Source organism: Lepidochelys kempii, chromosome 22 (assembly GCF_965140285.1).
Source record: "Lepidochelys kempii isolate rLepKem1 chromosome 22, rLepKem1.hap1, whole genome shotgun sequence".
NCBI lineage: Eukaryota > Metazoa > Chordata > Testudines > Cheloniidae > Lepidochelys > Lepidochelys kempii.
In genome coordinates, this window is record NC_136401.1 from 20,449,735 (window position 1) to 20,476,980 (window position 27,246).

Genomic DNA, 27,246 nt, shown 5'->3' on the forward strand with positions numbered 1-27,246 from the left:
TTCCTTGAGCAGAGCTTTTAGAAAAACATCCCATCTTGAGTCAAACATGGTCAGTGATGGAGAATCCACCACAATCCTTGGAAAATTGTTCCCACGGCTAATTTTAGACACAAAACTTCTAAAGCCATTTGCAGAGAAAAAAAAAATCTGTACCCTCATGGTGCTGTGATAGCATTCAGATCAGGACACTTGAAGGCATCATTTTTAATAGGTTGTGTTTATCAATACAAGGCATGTGGTCTACTTCCAAAGCAATGTACGAACTAGTTTAATGCAAAACTGATATTTAGAACCTCTGTATTTCACAGGAAAAACTACACTATATTAGTAGGGTCTGATCTTACCCATCCCCACAACATAGAGATGAAGGGTTTGAAACTACTGGGATAGGAGACTTTCTGGGACAACTTAAGTGCTTCTATAAGTTGTCTTGGTACCAAAGGGGAGCACTCCATGTCTCCTACTATATCAGTATTTTCTATATGTGGGATAATTGATGCCTTACTGTCCTTCTTCAGTCTGTGTCAGAGATAACATGACTGTGGGGACTATGTCCTCGTGTGGTGCTAAGAGGATATGCTGCTGTGGAGTCATTTTTCAGCTGAGTCAAGCCCGAAGACCCAAACACCTAATTGATTGAAAGTACCATGAAACTTACCAATATTTGTGGGCCTTGGTGTCTGGAGCAAAAATTTTACTCAAGAATTCTTACTCCGTTTATATGAATTTCTTTTGCAATTCTAATTGGATGTGTTTGAGGATATAGGTCTAGTGGCTGCTGAAACAGACTGAAACAGGAGTCTTCGGTTTTACTCAACTCTGCCATGTTGTTTTACCTGTTTTGGTATGAGACAACATGGGTGAGACAGTATCTTCGACTGCACCAACCATCCGCTGGTGAAAGACAAGCTTTAGAGCTTACACACACAGCTCTTTTTTCAGGTCTACCTTGGGCAAGTAGCCTTTTTGTGTTTCAATTTCCCCATCTGTAAAATTAGAAAAACAGAAATCCATCTTTGCAAAACACTTTGAAACCCCTGAAGGGTACTAATTTGCCCACAAAAAAGCAGCTACAGAATCAATGCTTCATAGAATACCATGGTTGGAAGGGACCTCAGCAGGTCATCTAGTCCAACCCCCTGCTCAAAGCAGGGCCAATCCCCGACTAAATCGTCCTATCTTGGAGGTAACTACATTTTTAAGGTGGAAAATGGCACCTTAGAATCGTTCAGAATAAGTTTGTGTGGGTATGGGGGGGGGAGTTGCCTGTTTTTTTTTTTTTAAGTATTTCCTCCCCACACCCTTCAGAAAGGCTCACAGAAAATATCAAACTACCAAGGCAATAAGTCTCACTAAACACACACTGATGACTGGACTCCACAGAGTTTCACCCACCTGTTAGCATGACATATCACCAGGAGTACACAGAATCTGTATGTCTACAATACAGAGCTGTAAAAATTCCAGTGCTGCCTCGATCTGATCTGTGAAACCGACTATGGACATATTAGTTGACATTTCCTATTGACTCTGAATTAGAGCATCTTTTAATGAAGCTCACTTCAAAATCATTTTAAATCCATTTGCACATGTCAACATCAATGTACTCACAATTATCTACCAATTAGTAAACCAGAAACTATTCTTTAGATTACCTAAAATCTCAGTAAAATATTCAACATGTCATTCATTTACTATAAACTGCCCTATAAAAACAAATTACTGGAACCAGCTGTCACAGCAACAATAATCTAAGGGTACCATGCATTTTAAACCAATGACTTTTAGAATATTTGTCGGCATCAGAATGCAGCTCAATGTATTAATATTTTGCACTAGACATTGTATCTGCTGTTCCACTTCAGTGTCGTTCATATATTTTGAAGGAGTGGATGAAGCAATTGTAAGGGGTTTTAAAACCACTAGATCAATTGAAACACCCCAGTCCTGAGGTACCTGATGCGTTCTTGTCAAGTTACTCAACCTCAACCTCAATGCTCAAATAAATTGGTTAGTCTCTAAGGTGCCACAAGTACTCCTTTTCTTTTTGCGAACCTCAACCTTGTCAAGTTACTCAACCTTGACACCTGCCTCTTCGCAAACCAAATATTGCCTCAATATAAGCAAACGAGGCTTACGTAGCCCTCAGCACTTTTATTGTGCCCACTAGTAAGGTATGTGGAAGCAAAGTCAAATCACCTTGATTTTATTTATTTGCACTGCAATAGCACACAGGAGTCCCCATAGTGGACCAAGGCCCCAAAGTTCTTTATCTCTAATTATAGGTAGAAATCTTTTATTTTATTTACCTACCTACCCACCTATCTTTTAAGGAGGCTGCACTGAGTCTTACATCATGGTCTGAAAAGCATCAGGCTTGGGCCTCATTCTGATCTCAAGTTAGAGATCCCAGAGCAGAGAACTTTCCACCAAAAATACTCTATACTCCCTACACCCAAGAGTTTTCCCCTGGGGTTTTAAAGTGGTGGTGTTTTTTTTTTTGTTTGTTTGTTTTTTACACAAAGCTTTGTAATACCTTCAGCATAACTTCAACTTTCCCTCTGCTGTAAAAAGCACAGTAGGCCAATAGACCTTTGAAGTTTTTTGTAATGCACGGCAACTAGGAAGTTCAAAAAGCACAAATATTGACTGAATATAAATACAAAAGCTGCTAAAAAAGGGGATACTGTCCTTTCCTCAGTTTTTCTATGGAGTGCATAATTTGCATCCTATACACCTATACTGTACTTCTAAGTACATCAACTACCTAGGTTACTTGTCCCTTCCGCAAATCAGTGTGACAAAATTCCTGTTTAAATAACGCAATATTTCAACAGTCTTCCACTTAAGACCCTTTTCATTTTAATGTATTGCTTATAAATAAGCTACAGCAGACTCTGTTCAAGGGAAAAATAAGTGCTTTCATATTATGAGTAAGTAGGTTGAAAGTCTGTTTTCTGATGAACACCTTCATGATATGCAGAAAGACCTACTAGCTGGAGAGTGTTACATTCTTTAGCAGAAATTCCCAAACTAAGCTTCAATCACGGATAATGTTTCCTCTTTCACTATGAGACTTCAAATTATGAGACCAAGGCTAAGGCTTACATACATTCATATATCATAGGTCTATGGATACAAATTCATACATCACTTCTCCTCTAAAAATACATGAACAGAAGTGGTGGAACTACCAACTCAATATACAGTAATAAAGGACCCAAACACTTTGCAATTAAACTGAATCCCCCACACATTGCTCCCAAGGTACACAAGTACTTCCAGCTACTGAGTAGCTAAAATTCAACCCTCTTTCTATTGTTAGGAGAGGACAAAAATCCAACATGCGAACTGAAAGCTTCCCCTTTGGTCCATGCCAATGCTGCCACAGATCACATAAGGAGTCTTCCTTCACTAAAACAATATTTTCAAAATTCACCAGCCAGTTGTTTAAAAAATCAGGGGGCAGTAATCATGATATGGGGTAAAAGGTGCAACTCACTTTCCCTTTTGTGCTGAAGTAGAATGTGTCTTTAAAAAGCTCATGCTAATTAATTATTCCTCTTCAGCTGAAGCCACTAAATCCATGATTCACCGAAGAGAATTTGGAATTCACACAGAGTCCCTTGGCTCCAACAGGGAAGATGCTAGCTCCCTCCAGCAGCATGCTTTGTTGTTCAGAGGAAGGAAAGAATTCACATTCCCAGTGGAGACTCACTAAAATTCCCCTTCATTGCCACCCAGCAGAATGGAATTCGTGGAGTTACTGCAACAGGTTTTAGTGCATATCCATTCTTGCCGACGGAAGCTACCCTGGCCTCCAGTCCAAGACACTTTAATTGAAAACTATCATCCTTCTTCTAGCCTCAATCATTTGTTTTTATATGGCAGCCACCTGAGCCTCTAGCTATCCTATGCAAACATGATCAGAACTGAAGAATCAATGCAAGCTTGTCGTCCTTACCTTTACAGGCCCTTCAAAATTTAGCCCAGCTCCAACTACCCTATCTTTTGGCTCTGCCAGCGTTGCTAGCATTTATCCCCAGTTATGGTAGGTCTACATGGTTTTAAAAAAAAAAAAAATGCTTTATCTATAGAGTTACCTTAATGTGATTGAACACGCACCCCCGTTGCCCCTGAAAACCGATGGAGATACAGTTCACGATGGTCTCAGCTCGTTATGTTCTAATCGAGGGTCCCCATCCCAGGGACCACCACTACCAACCTTAACTTTTAGTCTGCTTCTCCCAGCAACACTCTGGTGCTTTCATGCTACCCTTTCTTCATTGTACAAACTACTCAGAAAGCTACTTTTATCCTCCTTTAAACTGGCTCATGATCTATTGCCTGCTAGTTAATAAGTTAGAGAAGAGGTAAACTACACTCTGTACACAGGCAGTCTACAAAAATATAATTGGATCACTATTACATTGTTCTCAGCACTTCCTTTCCTCTTCACTCCACCTGCTGCATCCTCTCATTAAACAAGATTATAAGCTCTTTAGGGCAGGGTTCCAGAGCAAAGGGTTTACAGTTTGGTGTACTCAAATTCTAAATGGAGAATTATGATTTAAAGTCTGTCAAGTTTATTTATATTATCTATGGGTTCAAAAACAGGTCAAAAGGATTCTATTTATTACCATTTCTTTTACAATATCAAATTCATACCTTAAAGCACAGCAAATATACTTCTTGCATCACTGGCCACATCTGTTGACTACACATCTGCATTTCAGTAGGTTAAGGTTGGTTAAGAGAACTTGATATGGTACTGCAACACTGGACTCCCCCGTGCACTGTATTTAAACCGACTGCTATAAATGGGATACAGTAGAACTTCATTCCCAAGGTGTTGGTAACTCTGGAGTTGTTCGTAAACGTTATGGTGGTTGTTTCAAAAGTTTACAACTGAACATTGACTTAATACAGCTTTGAAACTTTACTATGCAGAAGAAAAACACTTTCCTTTTGTTTTGTTTTTAATAAAACTGTTTAATACTGTTTAACACAGTATTGTACTGTATTTGCTTTTTTCCCCTGTCTCAGCTGCTACCTGATTGCATACTTCCAGTTCCAAATGAGGTGTGTGGTTGAATGGTCAGTTCATAACTCTGGTGTTGATAACTCTGAGGTCCTACTGTATGTGATTAGAAGTTATGCTTGAGATGTAGAGCCCTCGAGACAATTCCCAACCAAGGGATTGTCATTGTGTAGAAAACAGTGTGTGTCCATTTTGCAAATATTTAGCCAACATACTGGCCTGACCACTCGTATCATTTGTCCCAATTAGGATTTTATACCAGTTATAGATTAAAAACCCAATATGAAAGTTGAGTGACTCCTCCAGGGATTGAACCGCGAATCAAGCATCATGCCTCAAAGTAGTTTTCAGCATTTTGTCTTACATTCATTCTGATTAAGCCAGCCACACATCCATCATCAAATTAATGATACAGCAGTCAAAAATTATATGGTGCCCAGAGAAAGAACTTTTTAATATTCTGGAAATGCATTCTGGCAGAAAGATAAAACACAGCCTTTCAGAGCACGTTAAAAATCATGTGATCCATTACGCAGTATGCAAACTGTGATAGTGTTATTTATAAAAATCAAATACAATAGTTCATGAATACTGAAAAAAAATCAAATGCCAAGTTAAATGACAAATTTCAAACAGACTAAGGAAATTTGATCATAAACCAAGTAGTCGCATGAAATACCATTCCATCATCAACTTTTTAATTATCAATTGATCAACATGTAGACAGTGTAACAGCTTTCAGCTTTTAATTACTGAACTATCAAAATCCCAACCAAAAAAAAGCTATGCTTGATTATTCATTGCTACATAATGAATGATTTGTTTTTAAACAAGATGTCAACTTCCCTATGTAATCCGTCTGGATGTACGACTCTAAGGCCTATTCTGTCCATATGCCTTAAATCCTCAAGTATCATCTCTTCCTCTTCCCTTCCCCCACTGGTGAATGAACACTTTCTAGGGACTTGTCTACAATGCACTGCAATGCAGACTACCGGGGGTGTGAACTGCAGAGCACAACAAAATATTGCACCCATCGTCTCGCATGGCCGTTGCTGGCGCAAACTAAAAGGAACCTAGCTCACATTAACGTAGCCCCATTTGAAGAGGACTACGTTAACACAAACTAGTTACCTTTTAGTTCATACCAGCAGCATCCATACGGGACAGGTAAGGCGCAACTTTCTGATGCCCTTTGCAATTGAACTGTAGCATGATGCTGTAAATTCAGAAGATCAAGTCATCTTATACCAAGAATTGATAGGTTCCTTGCTCACCTTTACCCCACCTTTCAGCCATGCTGAGCATGTATCTCATCACACCGAGACTTACAAGTAATTTATCAATACTGGATGGAGCCCTCGTTTCCATCAAAGAAAGTGTGTGTACGGTCTGCAAGCACTGCTTGTATTTCAAGTGTATCACTGTTTCAGAAGTTAGCCACATTGATGGGGGGGGAGGGGGAATCAAGGTTGATCAAACCTCAGTTTTGTTCATTTAATCTAAGCAATGTGGTTATGACACTGAAGAACTGGGGATTGTTCATGTAATTTAATAGCACGAACAGGGCGTGCCAGTGTGTCTGGGAGAGAAAAAGCAAGCACGCAATCTCTTTTACCAATACAGTCAAGTCAGCCAACTGTATTATAAATCACTTGTGTCCAAATCTCATTTTGTCATACCACTCTGAGAAGCACTGTAGTTCTACAATGTGATTTGCAAACGTTCAGCTCAAGACAGCCAAGTACCTCCCAAATCCTATGAAGTCAAAGCTCATGGGTCCAGTTTCCAGACCTACCACTAGCCAAGTGTTCATGAGAATCACTAGGAAACTACTTCATCTTCAGTATTTTGATGTGCCCATCTGTGAACGAGTGCAATACTGCCCTCAGAGTGAACAGGCTTCATGAACAGCACTAAGGCAGTGCAGAACTAACTGGATAACCACCATCAATACAGTCAATTCGTTTTCACTCTCCACACAGAAAGATACTCAGAAAGCCAATGCTGTATACTTTCATTTTTTACTGGCCTAGAACAAAAGAATCCAAAGTTTACCACCACGCAAGGTCTCGTACATCTTTGCAAAACACTGCCTATCTTCTGGGCCAACAAAACACCCAAAGAACCCTTTGCCAAGACCATGCCTTGCATGCAGAGGGATATTTCCTAGGAATGTTTGTGCGGCAACATCAGATGCCTAAACAGACGTCAAAGGCATTCTGGAATGAATACCAAAAAGACGTAATACAATTACTACTGCTTATTAGTCAATTAAGAAGATACTAGCAAAAATCACACATTTGTCCCTTTAACCCTGCTGGTATCTATTAATGTGTCTCCCATCTACTGCTCTCTCCATATGAGCTCACAGATGCCCTTCGTACATTTTGTTACCAAATCATTACCCTATTCAGCAAAGAAACGGAAGAATTTGCTCCAAGTCTTGTCTCAAAATCCCTGCTGCTGCCACAAATCCAGTGGCCCTGATGTTAAGATTTTCCTGATAAATGCATCAATGCAATACAACCACACCTCAGGTTTCATTTCTATATGCAAGCCACAAGCTCAGTGCTCTAGTTCCCTTGGGAACCTACCAGCATGCATAGCCTGTACAGATTTAAAGCATAAGAAATTCAGTAATCAGCCCACAAGCTGTAAGCACTTGTGACAACAATATCCATCAAGACACTCACCATATTTACAACTAAATCATGTAAATGCAAGCCAGTTTTCCTTTGCATGCTGTTAATCTGGACAAATGAATGCTAGATACACAGAAGACTAAGCCTACAACATAGTGTGTGGTGAATAAATAAAACCAATTGCACGCTGATGTGAAATGGTTAAAATCGATACAAAGAGCACAGAGGGAAGTCAACAGAACAACTCTTGAAATGTTCACTGACCTGCAAGATCAAACAGTAAGGTCTACTTTTATCACTATTCTAAGCTGTGCAAGCAGCACCTTCCTTACGTGCTGCAGTTTGTAGTAGCTGCAGCTTCCATTCCAGAATACCCATATATTTTGCTTCAATATCTAGCTAGTGCTGTTTAACTCTCTATTCACCAGATTTATTTGCACACTCCAAAAAAAATAATATCAAGACGATTATTAAAATCTCACAAGTGTATTGGACTTACATCTTCAACAAAGACCAGTGCCTTGGATGTGAGTGACGAAATGTGTTTAAAAATAACAGTTGTGTTTGAAAATGTCCTAAAGATTTTCCCCCTCTCAGTGAATTTAGTGATGGTGAAAGGTGCAAGACTGGACAGCCTTCAGCACCCAAATCCAGAGGCAGTGGTAAAAAAAAAGGAAAAAAAAATCTACACCACTTCTCTTAAGCTCTGCACATTGAAAAATGTCTCTCTTAAATTTCAGTATGTGACCCTTATACACCAGGGCAGTTTTCCGTGATCCTCTTCGAAGAAAGTCACATGACATGTTTAAATATCCTGTCATAAGAAAAGGTCAGTCGGACAAACTGAAGCTACTCCTTATTTGATTACAGGGTTTATACTTGTTAATGTTGAAGACTCAGGAGCCTAAATTTAATTCATTTTGGTTATTTGGACTTTTACTAACTATAATAAAAAAGTGCTGCCATCCAATGCTTAGGGCAGCCTTGACTATCTTAAAAATACCCTTAAAACATACCATCCAAATCCCCCATATCAAATGAAGTAGCCCAGCAACACCATCAACTTAACAGGCTATGCCAAAGCCAGGCCTACAGCACTGTCCAACCAGACCTCTAACACAAGCTGAGTTGAGACCCTCTTCCTGTAAAAGGCCAGGCCCCTTACCTTAAATTAAGTCATCAGGAACCAATACAGCCCTCAGCTGTATTCCTTTGGTTTACTCTACTCCCAAAAAAGATTACGGGTAAACCAAAGGAATCGGGATCAACTGCTATCAAGGTGGCTCCCTGGTTCCAAGTCTCCGCCTGGCTGGGTAGGAAGATGTCCAATGACTTTCCTCCCTGAAGGTCGTATTCCCACTGATGCTGGAGCCAGGCCAATGTTCATAGCTTCAGGTTCAGACAAAGCCCCTCCACCCAAACGAAGCACATTCTCCACCCTGCTTCACCCAGAGGGGGATTGTGGGAAAGCACTGGTAAATATGATGTTGAGGATTAGGACTTTAAGGGCTGAGCTTCCCAGACAGAGTCTGAGTAGGGCGCCATGTTACATGCAGCCCATGGGAACCGAACAGGTAACAAAGCAGAATTCTCCCAAGCACCTTAAGCACTGAGTGATTACAGACCACTACAGTAAGCACAGCTCCACTGGAATTATTCTGGCAGGGAGTAAGATTTACCCATTGTACCAGAGCTAAGCAAAATTAACATCTGCCAATTGGTAACAGGTGCAAAGCGTTATTTTAAAAATACAGTCAACAAGAAAATAGTAAAAACCCACAATGTATTTTGAGCAGAGAACAATTTCAAAACGCTTCCTATTCAATGTTTATGAAAAGAATCAAAAACAAAAAAACCTACATATAAAATTCCAAGGGCATAAAAACTGTGAAACTTCAGACTGCAAGACCACACACATATAGAAAAAAACCCAGAAATTTATGTCTCATTTTAAGTCTGTTCCAGAATGCAACCTTCATTATGGCAGCACTGCTGTAACTATTAATAGAAGCCAGGTTACCTTTTAATCCACTAAAGATTATACGTAAAAACAGCAGCAGTCTTTAAATCTGCACTACAGACAATCACTAGGCAAACTCTCCCCAATGCGTCTCATACTCCACATCTGCAACACTCCTGCTCTTCCAGTCCTCTTGTGCGGTTGACATACATACCCGAATGACTAACTGAAGGAATTAGTCTTCATTTGAGGCCCAAGATAAATTTCAGCCCAGATCCTCAACACATTAGAGTTAACGTGAATCCACAGAAACCTATTCTTTCTTCTTTCCTTCCCTTTGCACCACAGCACGCACACTTAAATCTCAGTGCGTTTCAAAGTTTATTTTGGACTTATTTTAAAGTGATATGACACCTACACCCCATTAAGTCGTTTTCATCGTTGGGAGAGGAGAGAACAAAATTTTAAAATTCCCTGTGCAACAAACATAAGAATATCAAGGGGAAATAAATCTAAGGAAGCCCCTCTCCTCACACAGGAATATCTCCAATAGACCTATCCAGCATCTACACATGAAATGCTATCCAGTTGCAAAGCCAAGAGGAAGACAGCAATATTTATCTGGTTGTGTTAACATACTTAATAAGATTCCATTTGCAGAAAAGAGGGCACAGCCGAGAGATCCATTATGCAACTGTGCACTCAGAATCCTCCTGGGGCAATTTAAAAGCTACATCATTGATTCTACTATAAACCCTCCTTTGTATTAGGCTCAAATTATATTTTTGTTTAGCAATAAATGAACTGGCAGAAAGTGGGTGCTGTATTTCTCACCCACACTCGGTTTTACCCTTGCCCCTCAATATCTCAATGTAGGTGATACTACTCTGCTTTTTCTGTCCATTGCCAACTTTATTCCCCACTCCAGAACTTACAATCAATCATCTACCTGCTCTTTACTGTCAGCGGACACAGCAACTGGCAATTATGGATTTAAAAAAAAAATGCATGAAATTTGTACATCCTGTTTAAAAGATTATGTAAAGCAATTCAGAGTATTTAAGAACTTTAAATCAACTTAAAAGCAGTTACGGTGGACAGAGCTCATGAGGCTCATTTTAAGAGTCACATTAACCTGGCAGAAAAAAAACTATTTAAAATGAGTAATGTTTCTTTCACATTTCACTCACTTTCAGCATCAGAAGGAGAAGAGGGCGAGGAAAGATCCCGTGAATTGGCATGAGGTGGCAATCGTAATCACAACCTTAGAGATATAGCTTCTTAAGAACTAAGCAAAAGTCATTAATCTGAGCACTGGACGAGCTATTAGAACAGAGGTCAAAAAGGATAATTCTTCAAATGAAGCTAATTTCCTCCTTAAGAGATTTCTGAAGTTTTGTCAGTAATAAAATAGCAGTGAGTAAGCAGTAAGATAATGCACCAGCCTCAACAAAAGATTTAAAAAAAAAAAAAAAAAAAGAGGAGTTGGATAAACTCTGCCATATTTCTACCTAATCTGGGGCAAATTTTGGCATTAATACTGGCCAGAAAGGAGTTGTATCACCCAACGCATAGAAGGAAAGCTGTGTGCTACTTGTCCCAAGTCATGCTATGTGCAAGACAGGGCCATCCGTCCATCCTTCACATATTAGCCAGACTCGGGGTCCACGCATTCTCTTCTCCTACATTCCCCACATTCAAGAAGTGTAGAGTCACCTCACGTGAAGTTTTGTGTAGATGTTGGAGAGTTCAAGAAATGCCAGTGACATCTCAGCATGATGCCGTATTATGTCTGAGCTAAACTCTCAGTGCTCAACTGCAAATGAAATTTGCAAATTTAATTCCAGACCCCCTGCTGGCTAATATGCTCTAAGGAACCAGACACAGTTTCTCTGGACTCTGCATATCATGCTAAAAACTAGGGTGACAAAAATTCATCTGCCTAAAGAACTGGAGTTGCTAGTGGGAATCTAGGTCAGCCTAATGTTATTCTTAATGTTATTACAGAAGCATTTCCCATACTAATCAGGTTTTTTTCATTTTGTTCCCCCCAACTGTGCTTACTCCAAACAATTCTAGTCCAAATGCTCCACAAAAACACTAAAGTTCAATAAAGCAGACAGTCAATGAAAAGTATTAACAGTTCTGATGCTTGTGGATCAGCTTTCTACTTAACTCTGTTACCCCAAAAATCCTAATTAGACAGTACTCAGAAAGCAATAATAATGCCTAATGGCACTGCTCAGTATTAAGCAGCATTATGAAACTATTCTGAAGTTTTTTTCCCTTCTCCATTAAGACAGGAAGATAGATGTGGGCATGAATGTTTTAAAGAACTGCTGACACCTCAAAAACTGCCATACATTCCATTTAGAAACAGCTTGCATAGTACAAGGAATCTCTTCTCCCTTCATCTCAGTTACAGATACATATATATATATATTTTTAAACCCACACAGTTCTTGGGGGCGCTTTTAAGCACTCCAAGAGTTGGTCATCCACTGAAGCCTTTTGACATTACAACCATGTTCATATTACCAATTACATGTCAGAAGGTTAGAACGGGGTGGGGGGAAGGATTGCAGAAGCAGATGAATTTAAGAATCGGAGCTTCTTTTCATTCGAAATCTCACAATAATGAGAGAGATACACAAAAGACAAGCCACAGCAGCAATTCTCTAAGCAGGGATATTTTAGAGCTTAACTGTAATGAATCCAGTTAGAATTGGCTGACTGGCCTTTTCATTGACTCAATACACAAAATGTTATATCCTGTACATTAATATACGATGACTCTACTCAAGAAATGAGATTTGTCTAACATCAGCTTCATGTCTTCACTGGCTTATTGGTGTCATCCTATGAAAGAAATGCTTAACTGATGCCATAACAAGCCTGCTTAAATTCCCCTCTTGTAAAGCAGCACTCGCAAAAGCAAGAGAGTCCAATCTGCAATGTCCACCAAGAAATACCATTTGACATCACCTTACGCTTCAGGAAAACAAAGCATTGGTCTTTCTTCTAAAAACTTCAACCAATTGAGCTAATGCATATATAATGCTTCAGCAAATACAACAGTGTAACCGAAGACACAGTTTTACAGCTGCATGGAAAACACGGACAAAACGTTGAATGTTTTGATACTATGGAGCACTACAAAGAATAAAAACAGTGCTGACAGCATACGTGCCCTCAGCAGACATAATAGAAGGTCAAACAAATGGAAGTTCATATAAAAGACAGTCTTTGTGAATAAGCTATAAATAACAAGAGCCACTAGCCTTTTCCTCCCCAATTCAACTCAGTCATATAGTTTCAGCTACTGTTTATGGATGAAGAGAGACTGTTGCCCAAAAGTTATCCCATGATATATTATGGCAGCTGAGGGAAAAAATAGCTTTTTTTAAAGCCATATGCCTTTTCAAGGTCACAGATATATCAGTGTCACTAAACGCATTTAAGAAACGGATTACAGCAATAAAAGGTGTCTAGTGCAGGTTCTACCTCTACATTTAGAGAGTTAGGTACAAACCCCAATCTACACCCAGGATATGGATTAAAGCAGAAAAAAGTCATTCGTTTCACCTTTATTTTAATTTATTCACCTCCGAGCTAACGTGAAACAAATCTGTTCTACTTAACAGGAGATTGTTTGAAGGCAATTTACTTTCTGGCCTAATTGTAGCAAAATCTTATTTAGCAAGAATTCCAGTTCTAGAGATTAACACCACAGATATCTTAAGGACACATTTTCCTAGGAGGGAGGCTGCTTGGCAGCCTCATTTAAAAACCAAAAAGGCAGCAACAAGCCACTTCTCTTGCTCCATCTTATTACTCTGATGTTTTGATGCTGTAGACAGACTTATTTCTAATTACCGAATAGGGGTAGCGAACGGTAACCTGATGCTTAACATTTCCTCATTTCAATCATGCTTCTTCTGAGAACACATATGCCATAGATACCTGGTATAAACAACACTTCGAGGGCTCAGAAAACAGGCAATGGAAGAGGATGCTTGTGTCCTCTAGCTCATGGGTAGAAATTTAACCCAAACTGCTGAGGAGCAACAGTCCTCAGCCAATCGCTATTCAAATTAACGGTGATTTGGGAAAAGCGTGCCAGCTTCTGAGCAGATGTCTCAAATGGAGCATGTTGTCCACCAAGTGACTGGAATTATAAAGTGACTATACTTCTTGGCCAGGTAAACGTGCTGTTCTCAAATGAAATCTGGAGAGCTCTGCCCAGGTCTTCGCTCATCTCAAGGTTTATGTTTTGCATTAGGGTTTTGGAAGTTTTGTTTTAATGCACAGAACGAACAAACAAACCCACAGAAGCAAAACTTTCAAACACCTAGTGATGGCTTGGAGGACACAATTTAAGTTCCATTCTGGATGAGCCCTTATCTCAGATGCTTGGCGCTAGAATGGGATACAAAGAGATCTGAGATGTCTGGTCACGTTTTAACGCATTGGCAGAGCTACAGTCCAAACCTCGAGTGTACTTATGTCCACCAACACTAGTGACTGAATTCGGAGTACAGAGTGCTCACATCCACCCCAGCAGAGGTATTAAGAATGCCCTTCAAGGAAATCCAATCCCCTGTAACTCACTGACACAGGACTCTCCACCCTTGAAGATTACCACCTATTACTTGTGTTTCTCTAAAAGAAAGTGCAGAAATACACCTTCCATCACCATTTCCCTGCATGGCCAGAATCAGTGATAGTTAAGAGAGATGCGATGACCAGACTGGTATTCTAGCTCTTCGGAAGGAACCTGTGTAATTCTCCACAGCATTATGTAGATATATGTGACTATGACTCTGGAGTCTTGAGGCAGGACGTGCACTTATTCTCCATCTGACTCACTTCATGAAGAGTCAAGGAGATCCAAGATGATCTCAGGTGATTTTTTCCTTCAGTTTTTCTCCCGTGCCCCATTCGTATGGGCACACTCAGGTTTGTCGGGGAGTGGGCTGAAAACAGTGTATGTTTAAGGAAGTCTAATACAAATCATTTACAATGCTGAGGGGTTTCAGCATGGCCTGCCAGCACCTGGAGGCAATTCCCACCAGTAACACTGATGTAGCAGCAATGCCTTGTGACCCTAACTTTGCAGCTGTGAATATCCTCTCTATGAGGAAGATCAGAAAGCTTGAGAAGATGGTTGTGTTTCTTTTTTTAAAAATCATGGAATGCACTTTTAGAAGAAGCCACCATCCTGGTAACTCCCTACTCCCACTTTGAGACAAGCAGACCATGCTTCGGTACTGTAAGTGCGATAGCTGTCCCTGCCCCAATATCTAGCCCGGAAACACGATTTACCCGTGACGAGTCTAGCTACCTTGTCATGCCACAGAGAACAGAAGGTGAAGAAGTGTAGACCAAAACATTTATGCAGTGGTTTAGGGATGGAAGCACAACATGTGACTCACTGTTCCAGACATCCAATAAAAACAGCTGCAAAACAGAAGTTATTTTACAATCAGGAGCGTGCTGAATTACCAAGAATTACCCTCCAGAGTTAAGGACTAGCAATGCTCACCTGTCCCTCAAAGCCAAGCTGTGGAGAGACCAGACAATATGGAAGGCAAGAGAAATCAGTTTACACCAGTACCTTGTGTTTGGGCACACCAATCTGCACATTTTCAGAAATTCTTACACAGGGAGCCTTTGGCCAGGGGCATGGTTAGCACTAATCAGAAACATTTTAGTAGCCCCTTGAAGTACATCCAGATGGCATTCCTAGGAGCCGAGGTCAACCCACTCATTACATAAGGAGGAATGTTATAATCCTATTGGACACAAAGCGTTACTTCAAAGCAAAAAATCTTGACTTGCCGGTGATACAGGCCAATCTTATTCTACAATCTCCCATAACATTCAGAATTAAAACTAATGAACTACAGGTTCATTCTATGAACAGACCTAGACTAGAGCCTTGTCTTTTCTGGTATCAGCAGTGGTAGCTGCTGACCTCTGAAAGTGGGTAAGAAAAAATGAGACTTAAAAGGTCAGCTCACAGCCAGCCTATAATACTGAGTGAAGATCATGCTGTATCAAACTGAAAAAACAAAACAAGACCGTGCAAAGCCCTCTCCACTGATAATTGGTGAGGTGTTTCCCATTCTACTAAAGCAGATGAATTTGGCACATGGCAGCTGCGGGTATTAATGCAATTGCCAAATGGAGGTGTCAAAGAGGTTCCTCTCATCTTCAAGATGTTGTACCTTCACATGGTAGGAACAAAGAAGGGAAATTCACTATCAGATAACCTGTACCTGAACCTTCGAGATAAAACCATGTGGGCAAGTAATATAATGTTAAATTAACTGCTTTTTCTGGCTTTAAAGTTTCCATTGTTTAGTCAAAGATTTCTGAAATAGAAGCTATGTGCTCTCTCCACCCAAAAGAAAAATCAGGTTGGTAATCTAGAACTGCAGGTTCTCAACTCAATTACTTTCCCTGCTACCAAACAGAACATCTAAAGACAAGTGGTTTCAATCATGTACAGCTAAGGGTCTGTTTTCCCCTCAGTATGTCCACTCAATTTCCACTGGCACTAACAGAAGACATGGAGGGTGGACATCTTATTGTCCAGAAAAACATCCAGAAAATTATAGGTAAGATGTCAGAATGGTAGAACAAGTCCAACTGCGCTCACAAATGCCATTTCCACCTATCCTGAACCAAAAGCCCGAGAAAGTTGCTTAACAGGCTACTGTTAGCATTACTGCAATAGAGAAAAGGCGCATGGCTAGAATTACGACAAACGTCCAAGTGCTTTAAACACAGAACTAACAGCGTATCAGAATATGGCACTTGGGCTAAACTAATCTGGATGTCTTCAGTCCAGGAAACAGGCATTTCAGCAGCTATGTTTCAGTGACGTAGAAGCAAGAGTTTCTACAGAAGTCAGTCAATAAGCTCCTCCAATTAAGCCTCCAGTACCTAGACAATAAGCCATTTCTTCATTCCCATTGTACAGGAGTGTAAAGATGGCATTTATGTATCTCAGTATTGAGCTCTTAATGAGACTGGCTTTGCTGTTTATGAGTTTATCTTCAGAATTCAACATTCTCAGGGAATTTCCTTCACTAAAGTTCGCGTCAAATTATATGATTGTTAAAAAAAAAAAATTGCACTGCACATGTACCATAAGAGCGGGTCCGGCAGACACTCTGGCTTAGCTCTGGCTAGATATTACCAGACTTTCCCAGTGTGCTGTGGTCCCCCAGGGCAGGCAAAATCCACATACAGCAGCAGCTGAGTGAAGGGTGGAGTTTGGACCCAGCCACGAGAGCTGGTTGTGTCCACAGCAGATGTCTAAGACAGGAAGAGAATAACCTGAGTCGCCTTATTCACTGGAGAAACCCCATATGCCCTGCCATGTGGCCTACCTACCCACTCCTAACAATCAGAGATATATCAACTAGCTCCCATTGGAGTTCCCCCAGAATGCCCAGGCTTGACTACTGTATCTGACAAACCCCAAATGGAATATCAAATTCAGGCACAGCACCCATATACACACCCAGTTCAATTTACTAGATTAACTCAGACTGACTAGGATTCACCAAGGTGGCCAACACCCATCTGCGCCTCTTAGAAACATGGCCCTACTGTTTCAATTGTAAACTTGTGACCAAAACCTCATAATACTTTGTTTCAAGGAAAACCTGCTGCATCCCTCCCACACCCCCTTGTTCTCCCCACCTCTCCCGACACAAGTCTGAAGCCAGCTGCACCAAAGCCGCTGAGCCAGCCCTAGAAGACCTTCAAAGGAAGTTCTGCAATGGAACCTCCCATTAACCACAACAGCAGCTGTTGGCTGCAACATGCAATTAAACTAGTTACTTTTTCAGAGCTTTACGAGATTTAAACAAGTAGGTACCACTTGTAATTGCAACATTCCAGCTAAATTCTCTCCCTTTTATGGAGGGTTTCTGAACAAAGACTGTTTATTCAGTGCTGGTGGTTCTGCAACACTGGAGAACTGTATAAGTGCTCCACAAGGAAATGACTACAGAGTTTTCTGTGTAATGTCCAGTTACCCAGAAAAGATACAGATTACATGTCCAGCTTTGCTTGTATCCCTAAACCACTGCATAAATGTTTACTTATGTGGCTGGAATCCAGCCAAACTGAATGCTTTGAATTTACAGTCCACTTGCACATAGGACATTTTAGAAGTCTGGTAAAAATCACATTCCCAGAAACAAAAGAAATTGCCTAACTTTTGTATACAGTCAGAGAAAGGGAATTCTGGGACACCCTGAAACATTCCTACCATATTTTGCTCAAAATGAAAGACATATCCAAAGAATTGTAAAGACACTTTAAAAAAGGTAAATTACCAATATCTGCAAGAGTCAGTGTCAAACACCCTAACCAGAACAACCTGCACACGCTTAATACTACCGGAAAGTTACTAGGAAAAGTTATTTTTAATCAAAAAAACAGGCTGATAAGAGCACTTAAAAAAAAACAGTTTGAGGAGGCAGCATGCCTGGTCTAAAACAAAAATGGATTCTGTTAGGCATGGCCTCAGACACAAGGTCTGATCCATTTTTAGATCTAGCACTAATCAAGCAACAGGGCAGAGACTATCTGCATACTGCTGCCCCCATGTACCACGTTCACAAGTCTGACTCGGCCCAAAGGAAACAGCACTGAGCTATTTTTATTTACTGAGTCAGTTGTTTGATGTAAAGTGTTTCTTTAATTACACAACCAAAAAAGAAAGCCAAACACAGACAAAAACAGCAAAAGATCAACACCAGAAACTGATGAAGACTGCTGCTTGAAGAAGGAACATATCTATGCTCTGTCTTAGGGGTACAATGGCCTCCCCAAAACAAAACGAGCAGCAGCAACTCTTCTTGAGTTGTCTAGTTGTGTCCAATATTGTCACTGGTTAATTTAAAACTGAAATAAATTAGTGAGATGAAGATGGTAGTGACTAACCCCCCATCTCACCACAGCTTGTGTATGTGTAGCCTAGATGATTGGTATTACTCTTCCTGTCCTTCAGAAGGGGTCATAGTAATCCTCATGGGTGATTAGGTTCCTAAACCTAATATCATGCTTACAACCAGTGCTCAGCTCAATCACCTTGAATAAGCCCATATCACAACCAAAATGGGTAGTTGGATTTTCTTTGCCAGCCTCTCCTTTGCAATTTCACTCAAGTGTTTGCATATCATGCAGAACACTCACCAGAGCCAGAAACTTAGTATATTTTTTCATGCCAAATGCTCAGCTCAGTCCCAGTGAAAGTGCTTCCGCCGACGTGCACGGGCTGAAATTGTGGAAAAGCAGCATCACTTGCCCCATAACCTCAGCCATGCGGAACGCAATGCCATCCACAGCCTCAGAAACAACTCTGACATCATAATCAAAAAGGCTGACAAAGGAGGTGCTGTTGTCATCATGAATAGGTCGGAATATGAACAAGAGGCTGCTCGGCAGCTCTCCAACACGAGTTTCTACAAGCCATTACCCTATGATCCCACTGAGAGTTACCAAAAGCAACTACAGCATTTGCTCAAGAAACTTCCTGAAAAAGCACAAGATCAAATCCGCACAGACACACCCCTGGAACCCCGACCTGGGATATTCTATCTACTACCCAAAATCCATAAACCTGGAAATCTTGGGCGCCCCATCATCTCAGGCATTGGCACCCTGACAGCAGGATTGTCTGGCTATGTAGACTCCCTCCTCAGGCCCTACGCTACCAGCACTCCCAGCTACCTTCGAGACACCACTGACTTCCTGAGGAAACTTCAATCCATCGGTGATCTTCCTGACAACACCATCCTGGCCACTATGGATGTAGAAGCCCTCTACACCAACATTCCACACAAAGATGGACTACAAGCCGTCAAGAACACTATCCCCGATAATGTCACGGCTAACCTGGTGGCTGAACTTTGTGACTTTGTCCTTACCCATAACTATTTCACATTTGGGGACAATGCATACCTTCAGATCAGCGGCACTGCTATGGGTACCCACATGGCCCCACAGTATGCCAACATTTTTATGGCCAACTTAGAACAACGCTTCCTCAGCTCTCGTCCCCTAAAGCCCCTACTCTACTTGCGCTATATTGATGACATCTTCATCATCTGGACCCATGGAAAAGAAGCCCTTGAGGAATTCCACCATGATTTCAACAATTTCCATCCCACCACCAACCTCAGCCTGGTCCAGTCCACACAAGAGATCCACTTCCTGGACACTACAGTGCTAATAAACAATGGTCACATAAACACCACCCTATACCGGAAACCTACTGACCGCTATTCCTACCTGCATGCCTCCAGCTTTCACCCTGACCACACCACACGATCCATCGTCTACAGCCAAGCTCTGCGATACAACCGCATTTGCTCTTGACAGGGATCTCTGTCAAGCTTTCTTACAACTACAATACCCACCTGCAGAAGTAAAGAAACAGATTGATAGAGCCAGAAGAGTTCCCAGAAGTTACCTACTACAGGACAGGCCTAACAAAGAAAATAACAGAACGCCACTAGCCGTCACCTTCAGCCCCCAACTAAAACCCCTCCAATGCATTATTAAGGATCTACAACCTATCCTAAAGGATGACCCAACACTCTCACAAATCTTGGGAGACAAGCCAGTCCTTGCCTACAGACAGCCCCGCAACCTGAAGCAAATATTCACCAACAACCACATACCACACAACAGAACCACTAACCCAGGAACTTATCCTTGCAACAAAGCCCGTTGCCAATTGTGCCCACATATCTATTCAGGGGACACCATCACAGGGCCTAATAACATCAGCCACACTATCAGAGGCTCGTTCACCTGCACATCCACCAATGTGATATATGCCATCATGTGCCAGCAATGCCCCTCTGCCATGTACATTGGTCAAACTGGACAGTCTCTACGTAAAAGAATAAATGGACACAAATCAGATGTCAAGAATTATAACATTCATAAACCAGTCGGAGAACACTTCAATCTCTCTGGTCACGCAATCACAGACATGAAGGTCGCTATCTTAAAACAAAAAAACTTCAAATCCAGACTCCAGCGAGAAACTGCTGAATTGGAATTCATTTGCAAATTGGATACTATTAATTTAGGCTTAAATAGAGACTGGGAGTGGCTAAGTCATTATGCAAGGTAGCCTGTGTCCTCTTGTTTTTTCCTACCCCCCCCCCCACCCAGATGTTCTGGTTGAACTTGGATTTAAACTTGGAGAGTGGTCAGTTTGGATGAGCTATTACCAGCAGGAGAGTGAGTTTGTGTGTGTATGGGGGTGGGGGGATGTGAGAAAACCTGGATTTGTGCAGGAAATAGCCCAACTTGATTATCATGCACATTGTGTAAAGAGTTGTCACTTTGGATGGGCTATCACCAGCAGGAGAGTGAATTTGTGTGGGGGGGTGGAGGGTGAGAAAACCTGGATTTGTGCTGGAAATGGCCCACCTGATGATCACTTTAGATAAGCTATTACCAGCAGGACAGTGGGGTGGGAGGAGGTATTGTTTCATATTCTCTGTGTATATATAAAGTCTGCTGTAGTTTCCACGGTATGCATCCGATGAAGTGAGCTGTAGCTCACGAAAGCTCATGCTCAAATAAATTGGTTAGTCTCTAAGGTGCCACAAGTACTCCTTTTCTTTTTACAGTGGATAGTAGGATTTTTTTCTCCTGCTTGCAGACAAAGGCTCCTTATAACCTTGCTCCATATTTACAAGAGCCTGTTTAACCCATATTCTCAGTAGGATTGTTGACCAGTCACGTTAAATCACCGAAATCTGAGCAGATCTTTTTGCTGGTCCATTGCTTACAGGGCTTATCCATTCTGGCTAAGATGTAAAACTTAAGTCCTGATCCTTCTTGTCATTAGATATCCCACTGTATTCTCTTACAAATAAATTGGTTAGTCTCTAAGGTGCCACAAGTACTCCTTTTCTTTTTGCGAATACAGACTAACACGGCTGCTGCTCTGAAATCTTACAAGTATAACTGTTAACCTTGGTTTGCAGGGTTGTTGTAGCTGTATCGGTCAAAAACGATTAGAGACACAAGGTGGGTGAGGTAATATCTTTAATTGGACCAACTTTAGCTAGTGAAAGCTTCTCTCTTTCACCAATAAACAATATTACCTCACCCACCTTGTGTCTGTTAACTCTGGATGTCAGACAAGATTCCAGTTTGGGCGGTTATACTCTGCCTCTCTAAATTCCCCCTCGGGTTTGAATTGGAATGTTATTCTGTCTAAACTACCATGTAGTATATCGCTGTGCAGTGTTACACAGGTGCTCGTTCCACCCCAGGACTGACTACAGTTCAGTACTAACTGAAGTCATTCCTGTATTCTTTTCCTATTTCACACTCACACACAGTGAGCGAAACTTACTTACAGGTGGGTAAAGCACTGAGACCATCAGATGAAAGGTGCTAAAGAAATACAGATTCATCATGGCATTAGACTATTTTATACCAAGTCTTAACACTGCCTAGCCCTACACCAATTACCAAGCTTGACTCATTCAGCACAGCCATTACAACATGCTCCAAAGCACACCCCAATTACAGGATTCCACCAAGACAGTGAGATATGGCAATACCACCGTAGTGTACCCTTGCCCAGCACTGCAGAAAGGAGCTATTTTAACTCAAGAGTTGGAGACAGAAAGGCACACAAAGCTATGCAATTACCACCAAACAAGTATTTACTGCCACAGCATGGATTTTCTTTCAGTACTTCCAGGAAACTTATTATTGCATATTAATCGCTTTTAAAAGTGCTGGGGGCAGGGGGAAGGAGAAGCGAGCAAAACATTTCAGGAATTTTAAGGAAATTTGACATAAATTCAGCCAATGCAAAGAGAGCGTCTAGTGCTTTACCCTTTGCCTCAGATAATCAAACTTTTAGTGGAGATTAATGACTGCCAGGCTCCAAGTAGCAAAGTATCCATTCTGCAACAGTTACCACTGCGTGGTGCTCTCTAGCCTGTCAGTGAAGAATGCCCAATGTACAGGTCAGTCACATCCCTTTCAACTGAAGAACTGCAGAGTTCAGATCCCTCATTTTCATTTCTTTTCAATTGCTCCTAACACTGCTATATTTTAATTCAGATTGTTATGTCTATTAGCTGGGCTCCATTTACCAGGCTTGCCGTGCAGTAGCATGGTACGAGCCTTTCGTTTAATAAAAATGTGGTGGTTTTTTTTTAAATGGTGATTCTAAGCAGGAGATGAGGCATTGAGAGTTTGAGATGCAGAAAGAGGGAATGAGATACTGTGTATTTATAGCCATGTTAGGAAAGCGTTTTTATTTTAGCTCAAGTATTGTTTAGTGATCCAATTCTCCAGCTCCAACGACTGAGCAATTCACTATGCGTGAAGCTTAAACCTAACAGGTATGCACAGGAGCCCAAGCAAACTCCATGATCACATAAAACCAGAGCCCATTTTACAATGTCATTTTTTGAAAAGGACAAAAATTCATCTGGCAGCAAAACGTCTTAAAAACCATGAACATGGTGCAGTAACTGCATAAATACCTGAGCGTTTGAACATACGGAGCGTTGGCCTTTGCACGGATGAGAATCATGCCAAAGTGACATCTCTGTTTCCCTATCCTTTTATAAAAAAGGACAAGAACAAGAACAAAAAAAACCACCCCACTGTCAGCCAAAGGCATATTCCCTTCCTTTCCCACCCCCCTCTCCCACCAAGCAGGCACTTACGTCTATGGAACAGCTGAGCTAAGAGGAGGGATAGGAACACAAGTTAGCACTTCCTCCGAAACAATGTGTTTTAAAATGGCACATGCATAAAGTAACTGCCATTGTCCTAATTGGTACGCAGGCGGCCTAGGATGGCGGCCTTGCTCTGGAGAGCATTCCTCATGAAAAGAAGGTATGTCAAGTCAGAATAATGAACTGAAAGTGACACCAGTTTTCTTCCCCCACTGCCTGACCAAGAAGGCCACTGGGGAAAACATGTAAAACATACATATGAATAAAGCTCTTTGTTCAAGAGAACTGCCTGCCTCTTATTCTCTACCTCCCCCTTTCGTATTAGTTAAATTCAAAAGATCCCTCAATGACTCTCTTGTTCCTCCAAAATGTCCCAGTCAAATAACGCTAGCGCCTCTTGTCACACAAGTCAGTGAATGAAGCCTTGTGCGTCTCCAGTGACACACTGTAAATATAAAGTGGCATTAATGAGGGATATTTTATCAAAGCCAGACAGTCCCTCCTGTGGCTATTCAGTTCAATGCAGAAGAAACGCAACAATAGCTAGGCAGCACTTTGTAGAATACGTAGCCCAGAATACAATCTTGTCAAGCCACTGCAAAAACACTGTGCATCGTACTGCAGAAGTTGCCCCAAATCACCCACAAAACTGTCTGCTGAGATTCCAGTGATAGCTTGAAGTTAAATCAAACAGCTTTCCTGTAAAGGAGGAGAAATTTTAGAGAGCCAGAAAGAGAAAGGCTTGGGCAAACCCATTTTAGCTGGGTTAAATTAACATCCATTTAATCCAAAACAATCACCATGGGAAAAGCATCTAGTCTGAATGAAAGACATATTATGTTAAAATGAGTTCTTTAGTGTAACAAGGCTCCCATTAATCACAACAGAAAAGAAAATGGAAGCACGTAAGTTCTACTTCGATACCAACAGGTTTTCGACTCTTCACTAAAGACTTTCTGGCTTCCTGATTCATCATCAGGGTATCCTTTCTGAGGCTGCACTGACAGAAGCCTGCCTTTGCAGCATATGGCCCAGACTTACTTAGCCACTTTCAATTACAACAATTCTATGAACGAAGAATTATAGAAAACACACAGAAACCAATTACTTTTCAATGTGAACACTACTTGATAGCCATACACAAGAGCAAGAAGCTGCTTCCATGGTAACCCGTAACAGAATTTTCATGTCGCTTCGCCATGCACTGTCAAGCCCACAATTCCTTCTTTACTAGTCACTATATATATATCCCCTGTTAAGAACAGCAATTTCAGATAGCAAAATATTTATAAACAAAGCAGTTACTACTTTCACCATTCACTCAACAAGCAGGCTTAGCACTCAGATGTAGTCCATTACTTTACTCTCCATAAGCAACCCTAAAGATTGATCGTTTTTGGTCTAAAGGAAATATCTGTGCCCAACAGTCTCTTCAGCAGCCAATGTATTGTTGCCTCTATTATTCACCAGTTTCAGATCCTCATGTGCACCCAGGTTTTAATGACACAGGGTCTTTCATAATGCACTAGTCCAAAAATGCTCTTTCAGGAATATTTTATTAAGATCAAAACTTGGACATCACAAAGAAGAAACTTTGAACAAATCCAGGTTTGCCACACCAATTTATCTACCAACCCATTAATTAAAGACTTAGCGATTCACACAAAGCTTTCAGTGCAAGAAAAATGAGACCAAAAAAAAAAAATCTCCTTTTATGTACCCAATACACATTTAGTCTATAAAATAAATGGCTTGGAGGAAATAGAGCACTTTTTAAAAATGCTTTGCATGGAATAATCCTCTCAAGGGCTTGACCTAGTATATTATGATTTACTCAGCTGTATGCTATTTACATAATTGTGAAAATAACTGGTAAAAACCAAACATTAGAGAGAGAAATGCTAGAAGACTTTCATAGTAGCCAAAGAACAACCTTTAGGCCACAATACAGTTAAGCATTCTTTCCGATATGGCTTTTATTCATTTTTTTGGCTACTTGTTGCTGCTGTTGTAACTGATCATCTGTTCTCTGCACAAGGGAGGTTCAATCTGATCTGTTCCACACATGTGTTTATTTAGGGAGGTATGGGTAAAAAGAAATCGGCAAACAGCATTATCTGAAGCATTGCAAAGAGTGATCTGACAGTGAAGTGATTTGTCTCTCTCCCCTTTGTTATTGAAAGCAAATACTGCCCTCTTCATTTCCAATCTTGCCAACACTCACAGGCGCTGCTGTTGGAAGAGAAAAACGTTTGCAATAGAGGGAAGGAAATAAAATCCCCTTCTATTTACAACACGGAGCTAGCCCCTGTAACAACAGGGCTGGGAAAGGGGAGCTGAGACTCCCAACACTTGATCGGAACGAGTCCTTCCAATCTCCACATCCCTGCAAGATTTAGAGAAGCAGGAGGGCTGTACGGGAGGCTGCAAGCCCAGGAGGCGGCAGAGTGGCCGGATTCAAAACACTGATAAGGGCTAAGAGTCTTAATTCACCACAATCGCTACCTGCCTCCCTGCCTGGCCGAAGGAGAGGAAATGGGGAGAAGAAACCTGCCCTCCCCAAGCCCCAGCCCCAGCCCGGCTGCTGAAGGGAGAAGCACAATGAGTCAGGACCTGGGGGAAAACCAGGAGCCGGAGCCAACCACGGGGGGCAACTTCTGCTTCGGAAAGCCAGGCAGAGGGGGCTGCGGCCAGCCCCGAGAGTGGCCCTGCAAGGGGGGCAGGGGGGAAGAGCCGTGCTGAGGGCTATAGGGGTCCCGAAGAACTATAAGGGGGTGGAGAAGGGAAGCTATACGGGCACGGGAATATAGGGGAGGTAAGGGGGAGCTATGGGAGCACTATGGGGGGCAGCGGGGCGCTATGGGGGGTTAGGGGGAGGTTATGGGGGGCAGTATGGGGTTGGGGCAGCGGGGCGCTATGGGGGGTTAAGGGGAGTTATGGGGGTGCAGCGGGGCGCTATGGGGGGCAGTATGGGGTTGGGGGGCAGCGGGGCTCTATGGGGGGCAGTATGGGGTTGGGGCAGCGGGGCGCTATGGGGGGTTAGGGGGAGGTTATGGGGGTGCAGCGGGGCCCTATGGGGGGTTAGGGGGAGGTTATGGGGGGCAGCGGGGCGCTATGGGGGGCAGTATGGGGTTGGGGGGCAGCGGGGCCCTATGGGGGGTTAGGGGGAGGTTATGGGGGGGCAGCGGGGCGCTATGGGGGGCAGTATGGGGTTGGGGGGCAGCGGGGCCCTATGGGGGGTTACGGGGAGGTTATGGGGGGGCAGCGGGGAGCCCCCCTGCCTACCTCTGGGGATGAGCGCGGCGGCGGCGAGCAGCAGCAGCAGCAGCGGGAGCGGGAGGATGCCGGGGGCCCCGCCGCCGCCGCGCCCGGAGCAGCCGCTGGGCTCGGTCCGACTCGCCATGTCCGGGCACCTGCTTCGCTCTGCCCGCGCCGCCCGCGCCCGGCGATCCAGCGCCCGCTAATGAGATGCGCCGACGTCACCGCGGGGCGGGGGGGAGCCCCGCCCCTCTCGCCGCCTGCTGGTGGGATGCTAATGAGCCCAGCCGGGGCCCCGCCCCGCGATAAGGGAGCGAGGGTAAAGTCTCATCTCCGGCGAGGGGCGCATCGGCGGTGGGAGGGGTGAGGTTACTGCTCCCCTGAGCCAGGTGTCCTGGGGGGGGGGGGAGCCAGGTGCCCCACGTCTCCCCTGCCCCCAACCCCATCCCTACCCCTCTGCCCCCACCACCGCATCCGCCCTCTGTACCCCAACGCCCCCACGGCACCGGCTGCAGCCCCCCCAGGTACCTGCTGCCCACAGCCCTCCCTGCCTGCACACCCCCGGCGCCCCCCCCATAAAACCTG

General features: G+C 42.5%; 1 protein-coding gene across 7 annotated transcripts in view; it reads right to left on the reverse strand.

Annotated features, from left to right (window-relative positions):
* Positions 1 to 26,859, reverse strand: part of CADM1 (cell adhesion molecule 1) — a 289,265-nt gene extending 262,406 nt beyond the window's left edge. For 5 of the 7 annotated variants that reach the window (XM_073320762.2, XM_073320759.2, XM_073320760.2 and 2 more), the window contains exon 1: positions 26,689 to 26,858. In XM_073320762.2, the coding sequence (XP_073176863.1) occupies positions 26,689 to 26,806 (118 nt within the window). In that variant the 5' untranslated portion in view covers positions 26,807 to 26,858. Of the gene's footprint in view, positions 1 to 26,688 lie in introns of all 7 variants that reach the window. The other 2 variants (XM_073320763.2, XM_073320764.2) reach the window with 2 other exon arrangements.
* Between the last annotated feature and the right edge of the window lie 387 nt (positions 26,860 to 27,246).